The 20839-nt window shown below is 41.7% G+C and overlaps 1 protein-coding gene across 1 annotated transcript; it reads left to right on the top strand.

The window, feature by feature from the left end:
* Positions 1-12687: 12687 nt before the first annotated feature.
* Positions 12688-17923, top strand: LOC120037599 (trichohyalin-like). Its single transcript, XM_038983593.1, has 5 exons — positions 12688-13079; positions 13265-13333; positions 13460-13534; positions 15916-15993; positions 16311-17923. The coding sequence occupies exons 1-5, from the start codon at positions 12698-12700 to the stop codon at positions 17744-17746; spliced, it is 2040 nt and encodes a 679-aa protein (XP_038839521.1). The 5' UTR covers positions 12688-12697; the 3' UTR covers positions 17747-17923.
* Positions 17924-20839: the final 2916 nt, after the last annotated feature.

A 20839-nucleotide genomic window follows, 5' to 3' on the forward strand; every position in this document is an offset into this window, starting at 1 on the left:
GACTGGTGGTCATTTACTGTCTGAGAAGAGAGTATCATTGCCACCTGCTGGTCAATGTTGGGAACTGCAGTGAATTTACAAATCAGAAAGTCAGACATATGATTTAGGGGGCTGTTGTTGTGGGCAGTCCGGCTCTTTTTGGCTCCCAAAAAGCTCTTTCATAAAAATATGTTTTGTATTTTTTCAAGTCAAACAGTTTGCAATAGTTTGACTATGATTGGTGTTAAAACAATTCTAATTAAATTATTAAATTAAATCATTCTCTACCTTAACCACAATGTATTTAAAAATGCATTGGATTTTTATGATAAAGAATGCTATTTAACATGTGCATTTAAAGTATAACTTTGTAATGTATATAAACAAAGTGCATATAAATGTAACAATTCAAAACGAATACAATCTGAACAACATAATAATAGAATATTGCACCATATCAAAGAAAAATAAATAACAATGTGCAAAACTGCAGCATCCCACTTAAAACATTAAACTGGTCCCTCTTTTCTCTCTCTTCTTTATTACCATGTTATAACCAGCATCCCACTAAAACATTAAACTGGTCCCTCTTTTCTCTCTCTTCTTTATTACCATGTTATAACCAGCATCCCACTAAAACATTAAACTGGTCCTCTTTTCTCTCTCTTCTTTATTACCATGTTATAACCAGCATCCCACTAAAACATTAAACTGGTCCCTCTTTTCTCTCTCTTCTTTATTACCATGTTATAACCAGCATCCCACTAAAACATTACACTGGTCCCTCTTTTCTCTCTCTTCTTTATTACCATGTTATAACCAGCATCCCACTAAAACATTAAACTGGTCCCTCTTTTCTCTCTCTTCTTTATTGCCATGTTATAACCAGCATCCCACTAAAACATTAAACTGGTCCCTCTTTTCTCTCTCGTCTTTATTACCATGTTATAACCAGCAGCACACAGTACTGCTGACTATATTTTGCTTTTATGAGAGGTTTGCATTCAGAAATGCAAGCTGCCTCACTTTCGAGGGGCTGATGAGGTTTCTTCTCTCACTTCTTCTTCTTCTTCTGCTTCTTCTTCTATGATGTCATGGCGGTCCGCAAACAATAGTTTAAGTGCATGACGTCACCTACTGTGCTAGAAAGTACTATCAATCATGATATGCCCAATTCTGTATAATCATGAAAATAAAATGAAAACCAAATAAATCCCTACTAACTTCTACCACCCCCCCCCCCCCTTTCCTTGTCCCATCGCGCGCTAGTGACTCCTGTGGCAGGCCCCGGGCGCAGTGCACGCTGACACCGTCGCCAGGTTGGTACATTGGTGCTGCTGGCTTCCGGGTTAAGTGGGCATTGTGTCAAGAAGCAGTGCAGCGTGGATGGGTTGTGTTTCGGAGGATAAATGGCTCTCCACCTTTACCTCTCCCGAGTCCGTACGGGAGTTGCAGCGATGAGACAAGACTGTAACTACCAATTGGACACCACGAAATTGGGGCGATTTTTTTTTTTTAAGTAACACCAGCCCGACTGTAGGTTCTCTTACTACAGGAGCAGCCATGGAAGCTCCATCAGTCTGACTGTATGTTCACTTACTACAGGAGCAGCCATGGAAGCTCCATCAGTCTGACAGTAGGTCCTCTTACTACAGGAGCAGCCATGGAGGCTCCATCAGTCTGACAGTAGGTTCACTTACTACAGGAGCAGCCATGGAGGCTCCATCAGTCTGACAGTAGGCCCTCTTACTACAGGAGCAGCCATGGAAGCTCCATCAGTCTGACAGTAGGCCCTCTTACTACAGGAGCAGCCATGGAAGCTCCATCAGTCTGACAGTAGGCCCTCTTACTACAGGAGCTGCCATGGAAGCTCCATCAGTCTGACAGTAGGTCCTCTTACTACAGGAGCAGCCATGGAGGCTCCATCAGTCTGACAGTAGGTTCACTTACTACAGGAGCAGCCATGGAGGCTCCATCAGTCTGACAGTAGGCCCTCTTACTACAGGAGCAGCCATGGAAGCTCCATCAGTCTGACAGTAGGCCCTCTTACTACAGGAGCAGCCATGGAAGCTCCATCAGTCTGACAGTAGGCCCTCTTACTACAGGAGCTGCCATGGAAGCTCCATCAGTCTGACAGTAGGTTCTCTTACTACAGGAGCAGCCATGGAAGCTCCATCAGTCTGACAGTAGGTTCACTTACTACAGGAGCAGCCATGGAAGCTCCATCAGTCTGACGGTAGGTTCACTTACTACAGGAGCAGCCATGGAGGCTCCATCAGTCTGACAGTAGGTCCTCTTACTACAGGAGAGGCCATGGAAGCTCCATCAGTCTGACAGTAGGTCCTCTTACTACAGGAGCAGCCATGGAAGCTCCATCAGTCTGACAGTAGGTTCACTTACTACAGGAGCAGCCATGGAAGCTCCATCAGTCTGACAGTAGGCCCTCTTACTACAGGAGCAGCCATGGAAGCTCCATCAGTCTGACAGTAGGCCCTCTTACTACAGGAGCAGCCATGGAAGCTCCATCAGTCTGACAGTAGGCCCTCTTACTACAGGAGCAGCCATGGAAGCTCCATCAGTCTGACAGTAGGCCCTCTTACTACAGGAGCAGCCATGGAAGCTCCATCAATCAATCAATCAATCAAGTTTATTTTATATAGCCCTTCGTACATCAGCTAATATCTCGAAGTGCTGTACAGACACCCAGCCTAAAACCCCAAACAGCAAGCAATGCAGGTGTAGAAGCACGGTGGCTAGGAAAAACTCCCTAGAAAGGCCAAAACCTAGGAAGAAACCTAGAGAGGAACCAGGCTATGAGGGGTGGCCAGTCCTCTTCTGGCTGTGCTGGGTGGAGATTATAACAGAACTATGCCAAGATGTTCAAAATGTTCATAAGTGACAAGCATGGTCAAATAATAATCATGAATAATTTTCAGTTGGCTTTTCTTAGCCGATCATTAAGAGTTGAAAACAGCAGGCCTGGGACAGGTAGGGGTTCCATAACCGCAGGCAGAACAGTTGAAACTGGAATAGCAGCAAGGCCAGGTGGACTGGGGACAGCAAGGAGTCATCATGCCCGGTAGTCCTGACGTATGGTCCTAGGGCTCAGGTCCTCCGAGAGAGAGAAAGAGAGAGAGAAGGAGAGAATTAGAGAGAGCCAAGATTTTCAAAATGTTCATAAATGACAAGCATGGTCAAATAATAATCAGGAATAAAAGTCAGTTGGCTTTTCATAGCCGATCATTAAGAGTTGAACAGGTAGGGGTTCCATAACCGCAGGCAGAACAGTTGAAACTGGAACAGCAGCAAGGCCAGGTGGACTGGGGACAGCAAGGAGTCATCATGCCCGGTTTGCCGTGACGTATGGTCCTAGGGCTCAGGTTCTCCGAGAGAGAGAAAGAGAGAATTAGAGAGAGCATACTTAAATTCACACAGGACACTGGATAAGATAGGAGAAGTACTCCAGGTATATACCAACTGACCCTAGCCCCCCGACACATAAACTACTGCAGCATAAATACTGTAGGCTGAAACAGGAGGGGTCAGGAGACACTGTGGCCCCGTCCGATGATACCCCCGGACAGGGCCAAACAGGAAGGATATAAACCCACCCACTTTGCCAAAGCACAGCCCCCACACCACTAGAGGGATATCTTCAACCACCAACTTACAATCCTGAGACAAGGCCGAGTATAGCCCACAAAGATCTCCACCACAGCACAAACCAAGGGGGGGGCGCCAACCCAGACAGGAAGATCACGTCAGTAACTCAACCCACTCAAGTGACGCACCCCTCCTAGGGACGGCATGAAAGAGCACCAGTAAGCCAGTGACTCAGCCCCTCTAATAGGGTTTGAGGCAGAGAATCCCAGTGGAGAGAGGGGAACCGGCCAGGCAGAGACAGCAAGGGCGGTTCGTTGCTCCAGAGCCTTTCCGTTCACCTTCACACTCCTGGGCCAGACTACACTCAATCATATGAGTCCATCAGTCTGACAGTAGGCCCTTTACTACAGGAGCAGCCATGGAAGCTCCATCAGTCCACACTGCAATTCCACCAATCTGTTTTACAGCATCGACATACGATACATCAGATGCATCACACACACAATTACAGCACTTGTCCTCCACATTGCTTCCACATTCATCGTAATTATGTTCCCCTCCACACATATATTTTATTTCCTTTACACTTAGCAGCTACATGTCCCATTATTTGGCATTTAAAACACTGCAGTGCATATGGGACAAATTCTCTAACATTGAAATTAAGGAATCCTATCTGTACTTTTCCAGGAAAAACCTTCTCAAACCTCAGCAGCACTGATAGGCTTTCACTTCTTCGACCCTCTTTCCTGCTGATCAACCTTTTGGCCTCAGTCACTCTGCCTCCCTTCACATGTTCTTTAATATCATCTGTGGACATAGATATAGGGACACCAGTGATGACTCCCCTCAACCTAGCATAAACAACAGGGACATGGCTTTTAATTTTTTAATCCATTAAGCTTTTCCATTTTCACAATCTTCTCTTGCTGAGCCTGGCTACCACAAAATATGAACAATCGCTAAAAGTCACACTCAAAATCTCTCAAGTTTAATTTGCGCGCACCACGCTGGCCTGCCCTTGCGGCACCATCCTCTGCTCGATTTACCACAGTTCTTCTCTCTCCACTCAAGTGTTTGCTAGTGCAATGATGTTTCATCTTGCTCGCTGGCGCCATCTTGTGCCCGGTCGCCTCTTGAACCGGGAATTGACACCACAGATGAGCCTCACCATCACTAATACCACACCACAAAAATGCACTTCAGTTTGGTTTCAAAGTCATACTGATGGTCACAACAAAAAAAATGTGTTTTGCTCAACTCATCAAACAGAGGCAGTGCCCAGGATAGTGATATTAGTAGGTTAACTGAAAAGGCCTGCTGCCTCTGGTCTGCAGCAATTCAACACACACATCATTTCTACTATGAACTTCCTCTTGTCACTATGGGCGGCCTAGCGGGTAAGAGTGTTAGGCCAGTGAGTGTTAAAGGTCTCTGGTTCGATTCCCCGAGAAGACTAGGTGAAAAATCTTTCGATATGCCACTGAGCAAAGCACTTCACCCTAATCTGCTCCTGTAAGTCCCTCTGGATAAAAATGTCTGCTAAATGACTAAGCTGTAACTATATAGGCCTAACAAACCAGGCAGAAGCACGCCAACGTATAAATGTCAAAGTGCGGTGAACTTGTTGGTTCCGGTATGTCTAACTTGTCCCACCTAGCTATCTTCAGATGAACACACTAAACTGTAAGTCTCTCTGGATAAGAGCGTCTGCTAACAGTCCTTTAGTGTGGGAGCCGGCAGCAGCCAACCGTATGAAACAGATGAGGTTAGGTTCACACTCATCATTTCCAATGGAAACTACTGGGACCAACATGCCTGATAGTTACAGTATGAGCTGCAATAGTTTCCACTGAATGAAACAGTGTGATTCTCACAGTTAGTGTTATAATGTCTATATAACAGTGTTATAATGTCTATATAACAGTTAGTGTTCTAATGTCTATATAACAGTGTTATAATGTCTATATAACAGTGTTATGATGTCTATATAACAGTGGTATAATGTCTATATAACAGTGTTATAATGTCTATATAACAGTGTTCTAATGTCTATATAACCGTGTTATAATGTCTATATAACCGTGTTATGATGTCTATATAACAGTGTTATAATGTCTATATAACAGTGTTATAATGTCTATATAACAGTGTTATAATGTGTATATAACAGTGTTATAATGTCTATATAACAGTGTTATAATGTGTATATAACAGTGTTATAATGTCTATATAACAGTGTTATATTGTCTATATAACAGTGTTATAATGTCTATATAACAGTGTTATAATGGCTATATAACAGTGTCATGAGGTCTATATAACAGTGTCATAATGTCTATATAACAGTGTTATAATGTCTATATAACAGTGTTATAATGTCTATATAACAGTGTTATGAGGTCTATATAACAGTTAGTGTTATGAGGTCTATATAACAGTTAGTGTTATGAGGTCTATATAACAGTTAGTGTTATAATGTCTATATAACAGTGTTATAATGTCTATATAACAGTGTTATAATGTCTATATAACAGTGTTATAATGTCTATATAACAGTGTTATAATGTCTATATTACAGTGTTATAATGTCTATATAACAGTGTTCTAATGTCTATATAACAGTGTTCTAATGTCTATATAACAGTGTTATAATGTCTATATAACCGTGTTATGAGGTCTATATAACAGTGTTATAATGTCTATATAACAGTGTTATAATGTCTATATAACAGTTAGTGCTGTTTGCACAAGCACTCAGACTTGATCCAAATGTTTTTCTACCCATGTTATTCTACCCATGTTATTCAACCCATGTTATTCTACCCATGTTATTCAACCCATGTTATTCTACCCATGTTATTCAACCCATGTTATTCTACCCATGTTATTCAACCCATGTTATTCTACCCATGTTATTCAACCCATGTTATTCAACCCATGTTATTCTACCCATGTTATTCAACCCATGTTATTCTACCCATGTTATTCAACCCATGTTATTCAACCCATGTTATTCTACCCATGTTATTCAACCCATGTTATTCTACCCATGTTATTCAACCCATGTTATTCTACCCATGTTATTCTACCCATGTTATTCAACCCATGTTTTTCTACCCATGTTATTCTACCCATGTTATTCAACCCATGTTATTCTACCCATGTTATTCAACCCATGTTATTCAACCCATGTTATTCTACCCATGTTATTCAACCCATGTTATTCTACCCATGTTTTTCTACCCATGTTATTCTACCCATGTTATTCTACCCATGTTATTCAACCCATGTTATTCTACCCATGTTATTCAACCCATGTTATTATACCCATGTTATTCTACCCATGTTATTCAACCCATGTTTTTCTACCCATGTTATTCTACCCATGTTATTCAACCCATGTTATTCTACCCATGTTATTCAACCCATGTTATTCAACCCATGTTATTCTACCCATGTTATTCAACCCATGTTATTCTACCCATGTTATTCAACCCATGTTATTCTACCCATGTTATTCTACCCATGTTATTCTACTCATGTTATTCAACCCATTGTATTCTACCCATGTTATTCTACCCATGTTATTCAACTCATGTTATTCTACCCATGTTATTCAACCCATGTTATTCAACCCATGTTATTCTACCCATGTTATTCAACCCATGTTATTCTACCCATGTTATTCAAACCCATGTTATTCAGCCCATGTTATTCTACCCATGACTGTACTATTGTGTTATTGACTGTATGTTTGTTTATTGTGTAACTCTGTGTTGATGTTTTTGTCGAACTGCTTTGTTTCATCTTGGCCAGGTCGCAGTTGTAAATGAGAACTTGTTCTCAACTGGTCTACCTGGTTAAATAAAGGTTAAATTAAAATATAAAAGGATTGTTATTAGATGATAATAAGAAGAGATACATGCTTACCACAAACAAGTCTTACGAAATTTGAAACATCTTGCTATTTTTGATGAATGGGAATTCCAAGGAGACTAATTAATTCAGAGTTTTTTTCTTCCTGCCACTAATTCTGCTTTTTTGAAAGCACTGCAGGCCTTAATGCTCAAATCAGTTATGTTTTTCAAATCCGTTTTGGAATTTTCTCACTGTCCAAACAGCAAGTTACAAGTGACCTCATTGGATTAGTATGTGTTCAGACAGCATTCATTTGATGACATGGCTAGTTGTCATAGTAACGATGGGTGTGTGTTCAGACGGCATTCATTTGATGACATGGCTAATTGTCATAGTAACGATGGGTTTGTATTCAGACAGCATTCATTTGTTGACATAGCTAGTTGTCATAGTAACGATGGGTGTGTGTTCAGACAGTATTAATTTGATGACATGGCTAGTTGTCATAGTAACGGTGGGTGTGTTCAGACAGCATTCATTTGATGACATGGCTAGTTGTCATAGTAACAATGGGTGTATGTGCAGTGGTGTAGGCTGATTGGTGCTCCTGCTTCCTATCATTCAGAAGTTATGTAGCAAGCTAAGGTGACAACAATGCCTGCCAGGGATGTTTCCCACATACTTTGAATGTTCAAAATCATAGTGTAAGAACACCTTTAAAGCCTCAAAGGATAAGTTGATCCAACTTTCAAAACAAATTATTTTTCAGCCACAGCAGTCAGCTAGCTAGCCACAGCAGTCAACTAGCTAGCCACAGCAGTCAGCTAGCTAGCCACTTCAGTCAGCTAGCTAGTCAACTAGCCACAGCAGTCAGCTAGCTAGCCACATCCATCAGCTAGCTAGTCAACTAGTCAACTAGCTAGCCACAGCAGTCAGCTAGCTAGCCACAACAGTCAACTAGCCACAGCAGTCAGCTAGCTAGCCACATCAGTCAGCTAGCTAGTCAACTAGTCAACTAGCTAGCCACAGCAGTCAGCTAGCTAGCCACAACAGTCAACTAGCTAGCCACAACAGTCAACTAGCTAGCCACAACAGTCAACTAGCTAGCCACAGCAGTCAGCTAGCTAGCCACAACAGTCAACTAGCTAGCCACAACAGTCAACTAGCTAGCCACAACAGTCAACTAGCTAGCCACAGCAGTCAACTAGCTAGGCACGGCAGTCAACTAGCTAGCCACAACAGTCAACTAGCTAGCCACAGCAGTCAACTAGCTAGCCACAGCAGTCAACTAGCTAGTCAACTAGCTAGCCACAGCAGTCAACTAGCTAGCCACAACAGTCAGCTAGCTAGCCACAACAGTCAACTAGCTAGCCACAGCAGTCAGCTAGCTAGCCACAACAGTCAACTAGCTAGCCACAGCAGTCAGCTAGCTAGCCACAGCAGTCAGCTAGCTAGCCACAACAGTCAACTAGCTAGCCACAACAGTCAACTAGCTAGCCACAGCAGTCAACTAGCTAGCCACACCAGTCAACTAGCTAGCCACAGCAGTCAACTAGCTAGCCACAACAGTCAACTAGCTAGCCACAGCAGTCAGCTAGCTAGCCACAGCAATCAGCTAGCTAGCCACAACAGTCAACTAGCTAGCCACAACAGTCAACTAGCTAGCCACAGCAGTCAGCTAGCTAGCCACAGCAGTCAGCTAGCTAGCCACAACAGTCAACTAGCTAGCCACAACAGTCAACTAGCTAGCCACAGCAGTCAACTAGCTAGCCACAACAGTCAACTAGCTAGCCACAGCAGTCAACTAGCTAGCCACAACAGTCAACTAGCTAGCCACAACAGTCAACTAGCTGGCCACAGCAGTCAGCTAGCTAGCCACAACAGTCAACTAGCTAGCCACAGCAGTCAGCTAGCTAGCCACAACAGTCAACTAGCTAGCCACAACAGTCAACTAGCTAGCCACAACAGTCAGCTAGCTAGCCACAACAGTCAACTAGCTAGCCACAGCAGTCAGCTAGCTAGCCACAACAGTCAACTAGCTAGCCACAACAGTCAACTAGCTAGCCAAAACAGTCAACTAGCTAGCTGTTTACTTTTCTACCACATTCACTCATTTGTTTGTAAACAACTAACAAGCTAGTTAGCTCTCTCATGTTCTTGTCAAACTGTCAACAGACTAGCTATGAAGCAACAAGACATGCTAAACAACAGCCTAAAAACCACTTGAGGGCAAATAAATCAGATTTGACCTTTCAGACACAAGTCTCATGGCCAGGAATCAGATTTGTATCTGACTTAAAACCACCGATGAAGGTGGTTTGAAATGTGACTTGAAATGTCCAATTCCATGTGCTTTTTGCTGTTCAGACTGCAGGAAAAATAACAGATTAGAATCGGATATGCAAAAAATGTGGATTTGAGTCATTTCAAACTGCCAATGGGAACAAGCCTTATATGTAAGTCGCTCTGGATAAGAGCGTCTGATAAATGACCACAATGTAAAATTAGATGTGATCTTCACCGGGCAGTCCACTGCCAATAGAGAGCTCTTTCCATCAGTCTGCTAATAGAAAAAAACATTGTCTGGCTTCCTAATGCTTGTTGGAATTTTCAGTTCCTTATTCTGGGTTCCTTGCACCCGATCAAGTGAAATGAATCTAAATTAAACACAAGTGATATGAAGCTATCAGCCTTGATAAATGTGTGGCAGAGTGATTCTGATAGGGAAAAGAACACAAGTGATATATGAAGCTATCCGCCTTGATAAATGTGTGGCAGAGTGATTCTGATAGGGAAAAGATACGACCGGGTAATAATACTACTGTATTAATTCTTCATTCTCATAACCTAATGTAGCAGGTCTAAGATCCCTCCTGATGTGTTCTTCATTCTCATAATCTAACGTAGCAGGTCTAAGATCCCTCCCGATGTGTTGTTCATTCTCATAACCTAACGTAGCAGGTCTGAGATCCCTCCCGATGTGTTCTTCATTCTCATAACCTAATGTAACAGGCATAAAAGAAGATCCTATAAAACATTGTAGAAAAAGGCTCAGTGGCCATTATTTTTTTGCATACAACAGTGTTTGTATAATTGATTTCATACATTTTATTGTTAATCTTTATCAAGGCCAATAATTATGGACCTGTCTGTATGTCTACGAGAAATTCCGTTTTTAAACGCTATCCAATCTTAACCACTGAATTTCTACTTGTTCTACTCAGCATTTACCATGTTTTGACTAGATTGCTGAAGTATTATTTGATTATATTATCATTAAAATCCTCTTTACAATTGTAACAAGACAGATTCTCAATATGGCATGTTTAATTTAGAATGAATAACTAGGCTAGAAATTAAGGATAAAGTTAAAATAGTGAATATATATAGACATTTTTATAAACTCCAAAAGTCTGATCATCATTTTGCGTGAAGACGAGGGATTCCCCCACACTTCCTTTTTTGCAGCAATATAAACCCAGAGACAACATCATTCAGTTTCAGTAGACACCAGCCGACCACAGCCAACACAGACTCAAGATGCCTTTCAAGCCACACTACCTGTTGGACTCCCTGACTCTCTGCTGGTTCGTGGCTCTTCAAGGTGAGATATTGCATCTTTATCTATATATATATGAATCTGTTCAACTTGACTCTTGAACTATCGACAAACCAAACCTATTATCATTTTTTTTTTTTTTTACAATTTAATGGCTGTCCTATTTGCACAACACGACTGCACCTGTCAACACCTGTCCTAGTATCTCATCTTAATAACCCCTCTGGCCCCTAAGGCACCCGGATCTATTAAGTTATTTTTATTTAACGGTAGTGCACCTTACCTCAGGTCAATTTCAGACCTGCCCCATTATCGATACCTGTAAATTGGTCATACAAAACCCCTTGGATCTGTTTGGAATAGCAAAGGTCCTATTATTGATAAATTCTAAACATTTTAGAACATTAAATCAAGGATAACTTAAATCATTCCCCCCAGAATCGAGAATATAGGCTACTGACCTTGTCGCTGACTGGGAAAAGCAATGTTCATTGGATCTCGTCACCACCTCTGTCGTGTACCAGTTCACCACTGGCCTGAAATAAAGAAATAAATAAATCAATTCAGAGGTCAGGTCTTTGTCTTACGGATCCTGGATCCGCCCGTGCATGGTTTTCAGCAGTTTCTTGGAACGACAGAGGCAGATTTTGAGATCCGACTCGAAGGACCAAATTGTTAAAGGAATTTTGATTCCTGTTTATTAACCAATTCAATTAAAACACTCTGCCCATAAATAAGAATTTGTAAGATCATTATTTGCATAAAATGGACAGATACCAGTCTTAAAATCAATCAATCTATAGCTTTTATTCTCGAGAGTACTGATCATAATACATTTTACATCAGGTTATATAATAAAGATGATGTCATAGGTTTTAATGTCCAACCTCCTCTCGGATACAATGGCAATACAGTTTGAGTTCTCATTACTGTCTGCCACCTGTTCAACTATCTACAACCAACTCAAGGTCTTTCCCCTCCCTGGGTAGAGACAGAATGTCCTGTAAGGAACACAGCATTCCAGCCTGTCTGAAGATAACTCCATTCTTTCTAATAAGGAACATATTACACTCAACATTTATGAGTTATAATTCTAAGTCAAATGTATACATATTTTAGTCATTAAACACAAAAATCCCGTAACACAAAACAACATTATTTATGAAGTTAACCAGATCTCATTGGTGCCCACGGTCCCTACATGAGGGAGGCTTGAGTGACAGGAGAAATCTGATTGGTCCTGTTTGTTCTGTATATAGTGATGTAGTCTACCACACAGAACTCACCTCTCTGTTTTACACCATAGCCTCAGGATCACGGTATTTACAACATGAGACCCAGGAGGACAAGCTGAAGAGGGAGGCATCAGCTGGTGAGCTTGGTAAGTATGAGAGAGTCTGGAGGAGAGAGGATTGAATCAGGGAACATGAGTGATGTCATTCAGTGTTTCAGACTAATTCATTTGTAATGTATCAAATAGTCAATAGACCAGTTGATGATTGGTTCAGCTCAGATAACTGTTGACTGGAGGAAATAATTACTAATAATTGTACCACCTCCATCAAATGATAATGTCTTTATAGGCATACTATTGAATGAATTAATACATTACTTATTCAAACAACCAATTAAATATGTTAATTGCTCTCAGAGTTGAAGATGGAAGAAGAATTAAAAAGGAAATTAAGACAGGAGATGATGAAACAACTAGAGGAGAAAGACACACAACTGGATGATATGACCCAGGAAGTGAGAGAGAAAGAGAGACTCCTGGAGGAGAAGAACCAGATAATGGGACAGAGGGAGAAACTATTAGAAGAGAAAGAAAACCAACTGGAAGAGAAAGACAATCAACTAAAGGAAAAAGACCTTCAACTAGAGGACAGCAACCACAGACTGGGAGAGAAGGACAAACTACTGGAAGAGAGAGACAAACTACTGGAGGGAAAAGAAAATGAACTAAAAGAGAGGAGGCAGGAAGTAGAAGAGAAAGATAACCTACTAGAGGAGAGAGAGAAGCAGTTAAAGGCAAGAGACAAACAGGTGGAGGATGTCAACAATGAAAATGCTGAACTGGGTAAGATTATTCACACCATTAATACATTTAGTCTTCTGTACTTTCCTCAATTCTCAGGTTATTGTCGACTCTCCACTGAGTTGTGAATATTGTTTTACATCACTTCATACTTTCCCTCTGCATCATATTTCTGTCTAAAGTCTTTAACACAGAATTCAGATCCTAGTCCTCCTTTGTTATTTCAGCTCAACAGATATGTGATGTGAAGACTGAGGTAGAGAGACTGAGAAGAGAGATCTCAGCCCAGATGACTGGTGAGTGAGATATGTGATACTTAACATTTCAAAAGAAACCCAGAACTCCCCTTCAGTAGGTCTATGTGCCTTCATGTGTCACTGAGATAAATGTTCCCATTCTAAATGGTTGTTCTATTATTTTAGAACATGGAGAGACGTCAGATACAGGTTCCATACTCCCAGTCAGGAGGAGACACAGCAAGGATGATCCTCCAGACAGTGAGTTATCACTATTGTCCTGTTGTCTCCTACTGTTTCTAGTCTATAGTGGACCATCCTTCACTTAGTGAGATGTCAATATTGTCCTGTTGTCTCCTACTGTTTCTAGTCTATAGTGGACCATCCTTCACTTAGTGAGTTATCAATATTGTCCTGTTGTCTCCTACTGTTTCTAGTCTATAGTGGACCATCCTTCACTTAGTGAGTTATCACTATTGTCCTGTTGTCTCCTACTGTTTCTAGTCTATAGTGGACCATCCTTCACTTCGTGAGTTATCACTATTGTCCTGTTGTCTCCTACTGTTTCTAGTCTATAGTGGACCATCCTTCACTTAGTGAGTTATCACTATTGTCCTGTTGTCTCCTACTGTTTCTAGTCTATAGTGGACCATCCTTCACTTAGTGAGTTATCAATATTGTCCTGTTGTCTCCTACTGTTTCTAGTCTATAGTGGACCATCCTTCACTTAGTGAGTTATCAATATTGTCCTGTTGTCTCCTACTGTTTCTAGTCTATAGTGGACCATCCTTCACTTAGTGAGTTATCACTATTGTCCTGTTGTCTCCTACTGTTTCTAGTCTATAGTGGACCATCCTTCACTTAGTGAGTTATCAATATTGTCCTGTTGTCTCCTACTGTTTCTAGTCTATAGTGGACCATCCTTCACTTAGTGAGTTATCAATATTGTCCTGTTGTCTCCTACTGTTTCTAGTCTATAGTGGACCATCCTTCACTTAGTGAGTTATCAATATTGTCCTGTTGTCTCCTACTGTTTCTAGTCTATAGTGGACCATCCTTCACTTCGTGAGTTATCACTATTGTCCTGTTGTCTCCTACTGTTTCTAGTCTATAGTGGACCATCCTTCACTTAGTGAGTTATCAATATTGTCCTGTTGTCTCCTACTGTTTCTAGTCTATAGTGAACCATCCTTCACTTAGTGAGTTATCAATATTGTCCTGTTGTCTCCTACTGTTTCTAGTCTATAGTGGACCATCCTTCACTTAGTGAGTTATCAATATTGTCCTGTTGTCTCCTACTGTTTCTAGTCTATAGTGGACCATCCTTCACTTAGTGAGTTATCAATATTGTCCTGTTGTCTCCTACTGTTTCTAGTCTATAGTGGACCATCCTTCACTTAGTGAGTTATCACTATTGTCCTGTTGTCTCCTACTGTTTCTAGTCTATAGTGGACCATCCTTCACTTAGTGAGTTATCAATATTGTCCTGTTGTCTCCTACTGTTTCTAGTCTATAGTGGACCATCCTTCACTTAGTGAGTTATCAATATTGTACTGTTGTCTCCTACTGTTTCTAGTCTATAGTGGACCATCCTTCACTTAGTGAGTTATCAATATTGTCCTGTTGTCTCCTACTGTTTCTAGTCTATAGTGGACCATCCTTCACTTAGTGAGTTATCAATATTGTCCTGTTGTCTCCTACTGTTTCTAGTCTATAGTGGACCATCCTTCACTTAGTGAGTTATCAATATTGTCCTGTTGTCTCCTACTGTTTCTAATCTATAGTGGACCATCCTTCACTTAGTGAGTTATCAATATTGTCCTGTTGTCTCCTACTGTTTCTAGTCTATAGTGGACCATCCTTCACTTAGTGAGTTATCAATATTGTACTGTTGTCTCCTACTGTTTCTAGTCTATAGTGGACCATCCTTCACTTAGTGAGTTATCAATATTGTCCTGTTGTCTCCTACTGTTTCTAGTCTATAGTGGACCATCCTTCACTTAGTGAGTTATCAATATTGTACTGTTGTCTCCTACTGTTTCTAGTCTATAGTGGACCATCCTTCACTTAGTGAGTTATCAATATTGTCCTGTTGTCTCCTACTGTTTCTAGTCTATAGTGGACCATCCTTCACTTAGTGAGTTATCAATATTGTCCTGTTGTCTCCTACTGTTTCTAGTCTATAGTGGACCATCCTTCACTTAGTGAGTTATCAATATTGTCCTGTTGTCTCCTACTGTTTCTAATCTATAGTGGACCATCCTTCACTTAGTGAGTTATCAATATTGTCCTGTTGTCTCCTACTGTTTCTAGTCTATAGTGGACCATCCTTCACTTAGTGAGTTATCAATATTGTACTGTTGTCTCCTACTGTTTCTAGTCTATAGTGGACCATCCTTCACTTAGTGAGTTATCAATATTGTCCTGTTGTCTCCTACTGTTTCTAGTCTATAGTGGACCATCCTTCACTTAGTGAGTTACACATGTTGTCTCAAACTGTCATCAATCTTGATATTCTCTATTTTCTCCAATAATCTATATTTCACTGTGATGTGTAATGTATTTGTAGTTTGTTTATACTATGTTTTAAATGTGTCTCTGATGAGTCAGTATGTTGACCAGTTCTCTATGTTGTGTTACAGTGGGAGGAGAGACCTCAGATACAGACCCCACACTTCCACTGAGGAGGAGACACAGCATGGAGTTAATTCCTCCATCTAGTGAGTTATGGATGTAGATTATATTATATTTGACACTGTTGTACATCCTCCAGATAGTGAGTTATGGATGTAGATTATATTATATTTGACTCTGTTGTACATCCTCCAGATAGTGAGTTATGGATGTAGATTATATTATATTTGACTCTGTTGTACATCCTCCAGATAGTGAGTTATGGATGTAGATTATATTATATTTGACTCTGTTGTACATCCTCCAGATAGTGAGTTATGGATGTAGATTATATTATATTTGACTCTGTTGTACATCCTCCAGAGAGTCAGTGTGTTGATCAGTGCTGTGTGTTGTGTTGCAGTGGGAGGAGAGAGCAGCAGTCCAGACTCCCCAGTGTCTCCCAGTGTGTCTGAGCTGAGACTGGTGCTGCTGGGGAGGACTGGGGCTGGGAGGAGTGCAGCAGGAAACACCATCCTGGGCAGAGAGGAGTTTGGGGCCCAGGCCAGCCCCTCTGCAGTGACCCAGAGGAGTAAGAGGAGAGAGGGGGACGTGTGTGGGAGACGGCTGGTGCTGGTGGACACTCCAGACTGGTTCTGTCCTGGACTCTCTCTGGAGGAGATGAGACAGGATGAGGGGCTCTGTGTCCGTCTGTCTGCCCCGGGACCCCACGCCTTCCTCCTGGTCATACCAGTGGAGCCCTCTAAGGGGGAGGAGAGAGGGGTGCTGGAGAGAATAGAGGAGGTGTTTGGGGAGAGTTGTTGGGAACACACTGTGATTCTATTCACCCATGAGGATGGCCTGAAAGAGCAGAGCATTGAGGAGTTTCTCCAAGCAGGAAGTCAGGACCTCCAGCAGCTTGTAGAGAAAAGTGGGAGCAGGTACCACGTCCTCAACATTAAGGACAGGGCCCATGGCACTCAGGTATCAGAGCTGCTGGATCAGGTAGAGGAGATGGTGGCAGGAAACAGAGAGAGCTTCTACAGCAGTCAGACCTACCAGGAGGCAGAGGACCAGGTTAGAGAGATAGAGGGAAATATCCAGAGAGAGAGAGTAGAGAGGAAACAGAGGGAGGAGAGAGACTTGAGAGAGAGGCTTCAGAAGGAGTTCCAGGACTCTCTGATAAAGATAGAGGGAGTGATCCAGGAACATGAGGGAGATATCAGAACACTCAGTGAAAGAACCAGTGAACTGGAGAGACAGGTGAAAGAAGAGAGGGATGAGGAGAAGAAAAGACAGCTGGAGAGGGAGCTGAAGAGGGAGTCTGATAGGAGGGAGGAGATGGAGAGAAAGATGGAGATATTTAGAGATAAGACAGAGAATGAGAGGAGGGAGATGGAGGAGAGACACAGACAGGAGATAGAGATGATGGAGAACTATGAAGGAGAGGCCAGAGTTGAAGCAGAGAGAAACCTGATGAAGATAGTCCTACCTGAGTTACAGAGGAACATCATGATCTCACAGACAAAGATGCAGAGGGAGTTCAGCAGACAGATGGAGGAGAAGAATAGACAGATGAAGGAGAAGAATAGACAGATCGAGGAGAAGAATAGACAGATGAACGAGAAGGATAAACATATGGAGGAGAAGAATAGACATATGGAGGAGAAGGATAGACATATGGAGGAGAAGGATGGAGAAATGGAGAGACTGAGACAGAATTTGAAAGAAGTCAGGGAAGCTCACTCAGTGTTGCAGAAGAGAATGGAACGAGAGGGGAAAGGTCAGAGGGCACTGATAGGGTTGTTGGGCTGGGTCAGGAGAAACTCATCAAGTTGGCTTCTCCACAATCTGACATGATTCACCATCACCGTCTATGTGTAGAACCAGACCAGGTCTACTGTCCACTGTACCGTGGTGAGTGACCATGGATCATGGTGATCATGGGGAAAACAGGTCAGAATAATGTCTGGTCCAGTCTACAGTGTCTAGAGAAGGAGGGGAGGGAGGTCTGTAAATATCTTGATGAGACTTAGAAAACAGGTCAGAATAATGTCTGGTCCAGTCTACAGTGTCTAGAGAAGGAGGAGGGGAGGGAGGTCTGTAAATATCTTGATGAGACTTAGAAAACAGGTCAGAATAATGTCTGGTCCAGTCTACAGTGTCTAGAGAAGGAGGGGAGGGAGGTTTGTAAAGATCTTGATGAGACTTAGAAAACAGGTCAGAATAATGTCTGGTCCAGTCTACAGTGTCTAGAGAAGGAGGGGAGGGAGGTCTGTAAAGATCTTGATGAGACGTAAAACAGAATTCCAAACCAACGTAGATTATTGACCTTTGCACTGCAGACTTTTAGAATGGAGAGGGTTGTGGGGGGTCAGGAGGTCAGTGGGCGGAGTCAGAGACTGAGAACTCTAAAGATCTGAGTGAGACTTTTACTCAGTGTTTGAGGAGGTCTACTATTGAACAGAGAGAACCATGCTGTATCTGAGTGAGACTTTTACTCAGTGTTTGAGGAGGTCTACTATTGAACAGAGAGAACCATGCTGTATCTGAGTGAGACTTTTACTCAGTGTTTGAGGAGGTCTACTATTGAACAGAGAGAACCATGCTGTATCTGAGTGAGACTTTTACTCAGTGTTTGAGGAGGTCTACTATTGAACAGAGAGAACCATGCTGTATCTGAGTGAGACTTTTACTCAGTGTTTGAGGAGGTCTACTATTGAACAGAGAGAACCATGCTGTATCTGAGTGAGACTTTTACTCAGTGTTTGAGGAGGTCTACTATTGAACAGAGAGAACCATGCTGTATCTGAGTGAGACTTTTACTCAGTGTTTGAGGAGGTCTACTATTGAACAGAGAGAACCATGCTGTATCTGAGTGAGACTTTTACTCAGTGTTTGAGGAGGTCTACTATTGAACAGAGAGAACCATGCTGTATCTGAGTGAGACTTTTACTCAGTGTTTGAGGAGGTCTATTATTGAACAGAGAGAACCATGCTGTATCTGAGTGAGACTTTTACTCAGTGTTTGAGGAGGTCTACTATTGAACAGAGAGAACCATGCTGTATCTGAGTGAGACTTTTACTCAGTGTTTGAGGAGGTCTACTATTGAACAGAGAGAACCATGCTGTATCTGAGTGAGACTTTTACTCAGTGTTTGAGGAGGTCTACTATTGAACAGAGAGAACCATGCTGTATCTGAGTGAGACTTTTACTCAGTGTTTGAGGTGGTCTACTATTGAACAGAGAGAACCATGCTGTATTTACCATACACTACTTCCTGTTCTTTATCAAATTGTTTCATGTTGAAACTTTAAATATACACCGAGTGGACAAAATAATAAGAACACCTTTCTAATATTGAGTTACACTCCAAACAGCATGAACTCTACAAGGTGTTGAAAGCGTTCCACAGGGATGCTGGTCCCATGTTGACTCCAATGCTTCCCACAGTTGTGCCAAGTTGTCTGAATGTCCTTTGGGTGGTGGACCATTCTTGATACACACAGGAAACCCAGTAGCGTTGCAGTTCTTTACACAAGCCAGTGCTCCATGCACCCGTTACCATACCCTGTTCAAAGGCATTTATATATTGTATCTTGCCCATTCACCCTTTGAATGGCACACATACACAATCCATGTCTCAACATCCTTATTTAACCTTCCTCCTCCCCTTTATCTACACTGATTGAAGTGGACTTAACAAGTGACATAAATAAGGGATCATAGCTTTCACCTGGATTCACCTGGTCAGTCTATATCATGGAAAGATCAAGTGGCCTTCATGTTTTGTACACACAGTGTATGTCTACAGTGAATTGATGAGTAATGCATTAGATTATTGTTCTGTTGCTGTTGAGACAACTGTTTTGTGTAGTGGTTAGAGAGGATACCAGTTAGAGAGAAAACTGTTTTGTGTAGTGGTTAGAGAGGAGACTAGTTAGAGAGACAACTGTTTTGTGTAGTGGTTAGAGAGGATACCAGTTAGAGAGAAAACTGTTTTGTGTAGTGGTTAGAGAGGAGACTAGTTAGAGAGACAACTGTTTTGTGTTGTGGTTAGAGAGGATACCAGTTAGAGAGAAAACTGTTTTGTGTAGGGGTTAGAGAGGATACCAGTTAGAGACAACTGTTTTGTGTAGTGGTTAGAGAGGATACCAGTTAGAGAGAAAACTGTTTTGTGTAGTGGTTAGAGAGGATACCAGTTAGAGAGAAAACTGTTTTGTGTAGTGGTTAGAGAGGAGACTAGTTAGAGAGACAACTGTTTTGTGTTGTGGTTAGAGAGGATACCAGTTAGAGAGAAAACTGTTTTGTGTAGGGGTTAGAGAGGAGACTAGTTAGAGAGACAACTGTTTTGTGTAGGGGTTAGAGAGGAGACTAGTTAGAGAGACAACTGTTTTGTGTAGTGGTTAGAGAGGAGATTAGTTAGAGAGACAACTGTTTTGTGTAGTGGTTAGAGAGGAGACCAGTTAGAGACAACTGTTTTGTGTAGGGGTTAGAGAGGAGACTAGTTAGAGACAACTGTTTTGTGTCGGGATTAGAGAGGAGACTAGTTAGAGACAACTGTTTTGTGTAGTGGTTAGAGAGGATACCAGTTAGAGACAACTGTTTTGTGTTTGGGTTAGAGAGGATACCAGTTAGAGACAACTGTTTTGTGTAGGGGTTAGAGAGGAGACTAGTTAGAGACAACTGTTTTGTGTAGGGGTTAGAGAGGAGACTAGTTAGAGACAACTGTTTTGTGTCGGGATTAGAGAGGAGACTAGTTAGAGACAACTGTTTTGTGTAGTGGTTAGAGAGGATACCAGTTAGAGACAACTGTTTTGTGTTTGGGTTAGAGAGGATACCAGTTAGAGACAACTGTTTTGTGTAGGGGTTAGAGAGGAGACTAGTTAGAGACAACTGTTTTGTGTAGGGGTTAGAGAGGAGACTAGTTAGAGAGAAAACTGTTTTGTGTA

Source organism: Salvelinus namaycush, unplaced genomic scaffold (genome assembly GCF_016432855.1).
Source record: "Salvelinus namaycush isolate Seneca unplaced genomic scaffold, SaNama_1.0 Scaffold177, whole genome shotgun sequence".
NCBI classification, from domain to species: Eukaryota; Metazoa; Chordata; class Actinopteri; order Salmoniformes; family Salmonidae; genus Salvelinus; species Salvelinus namaycush.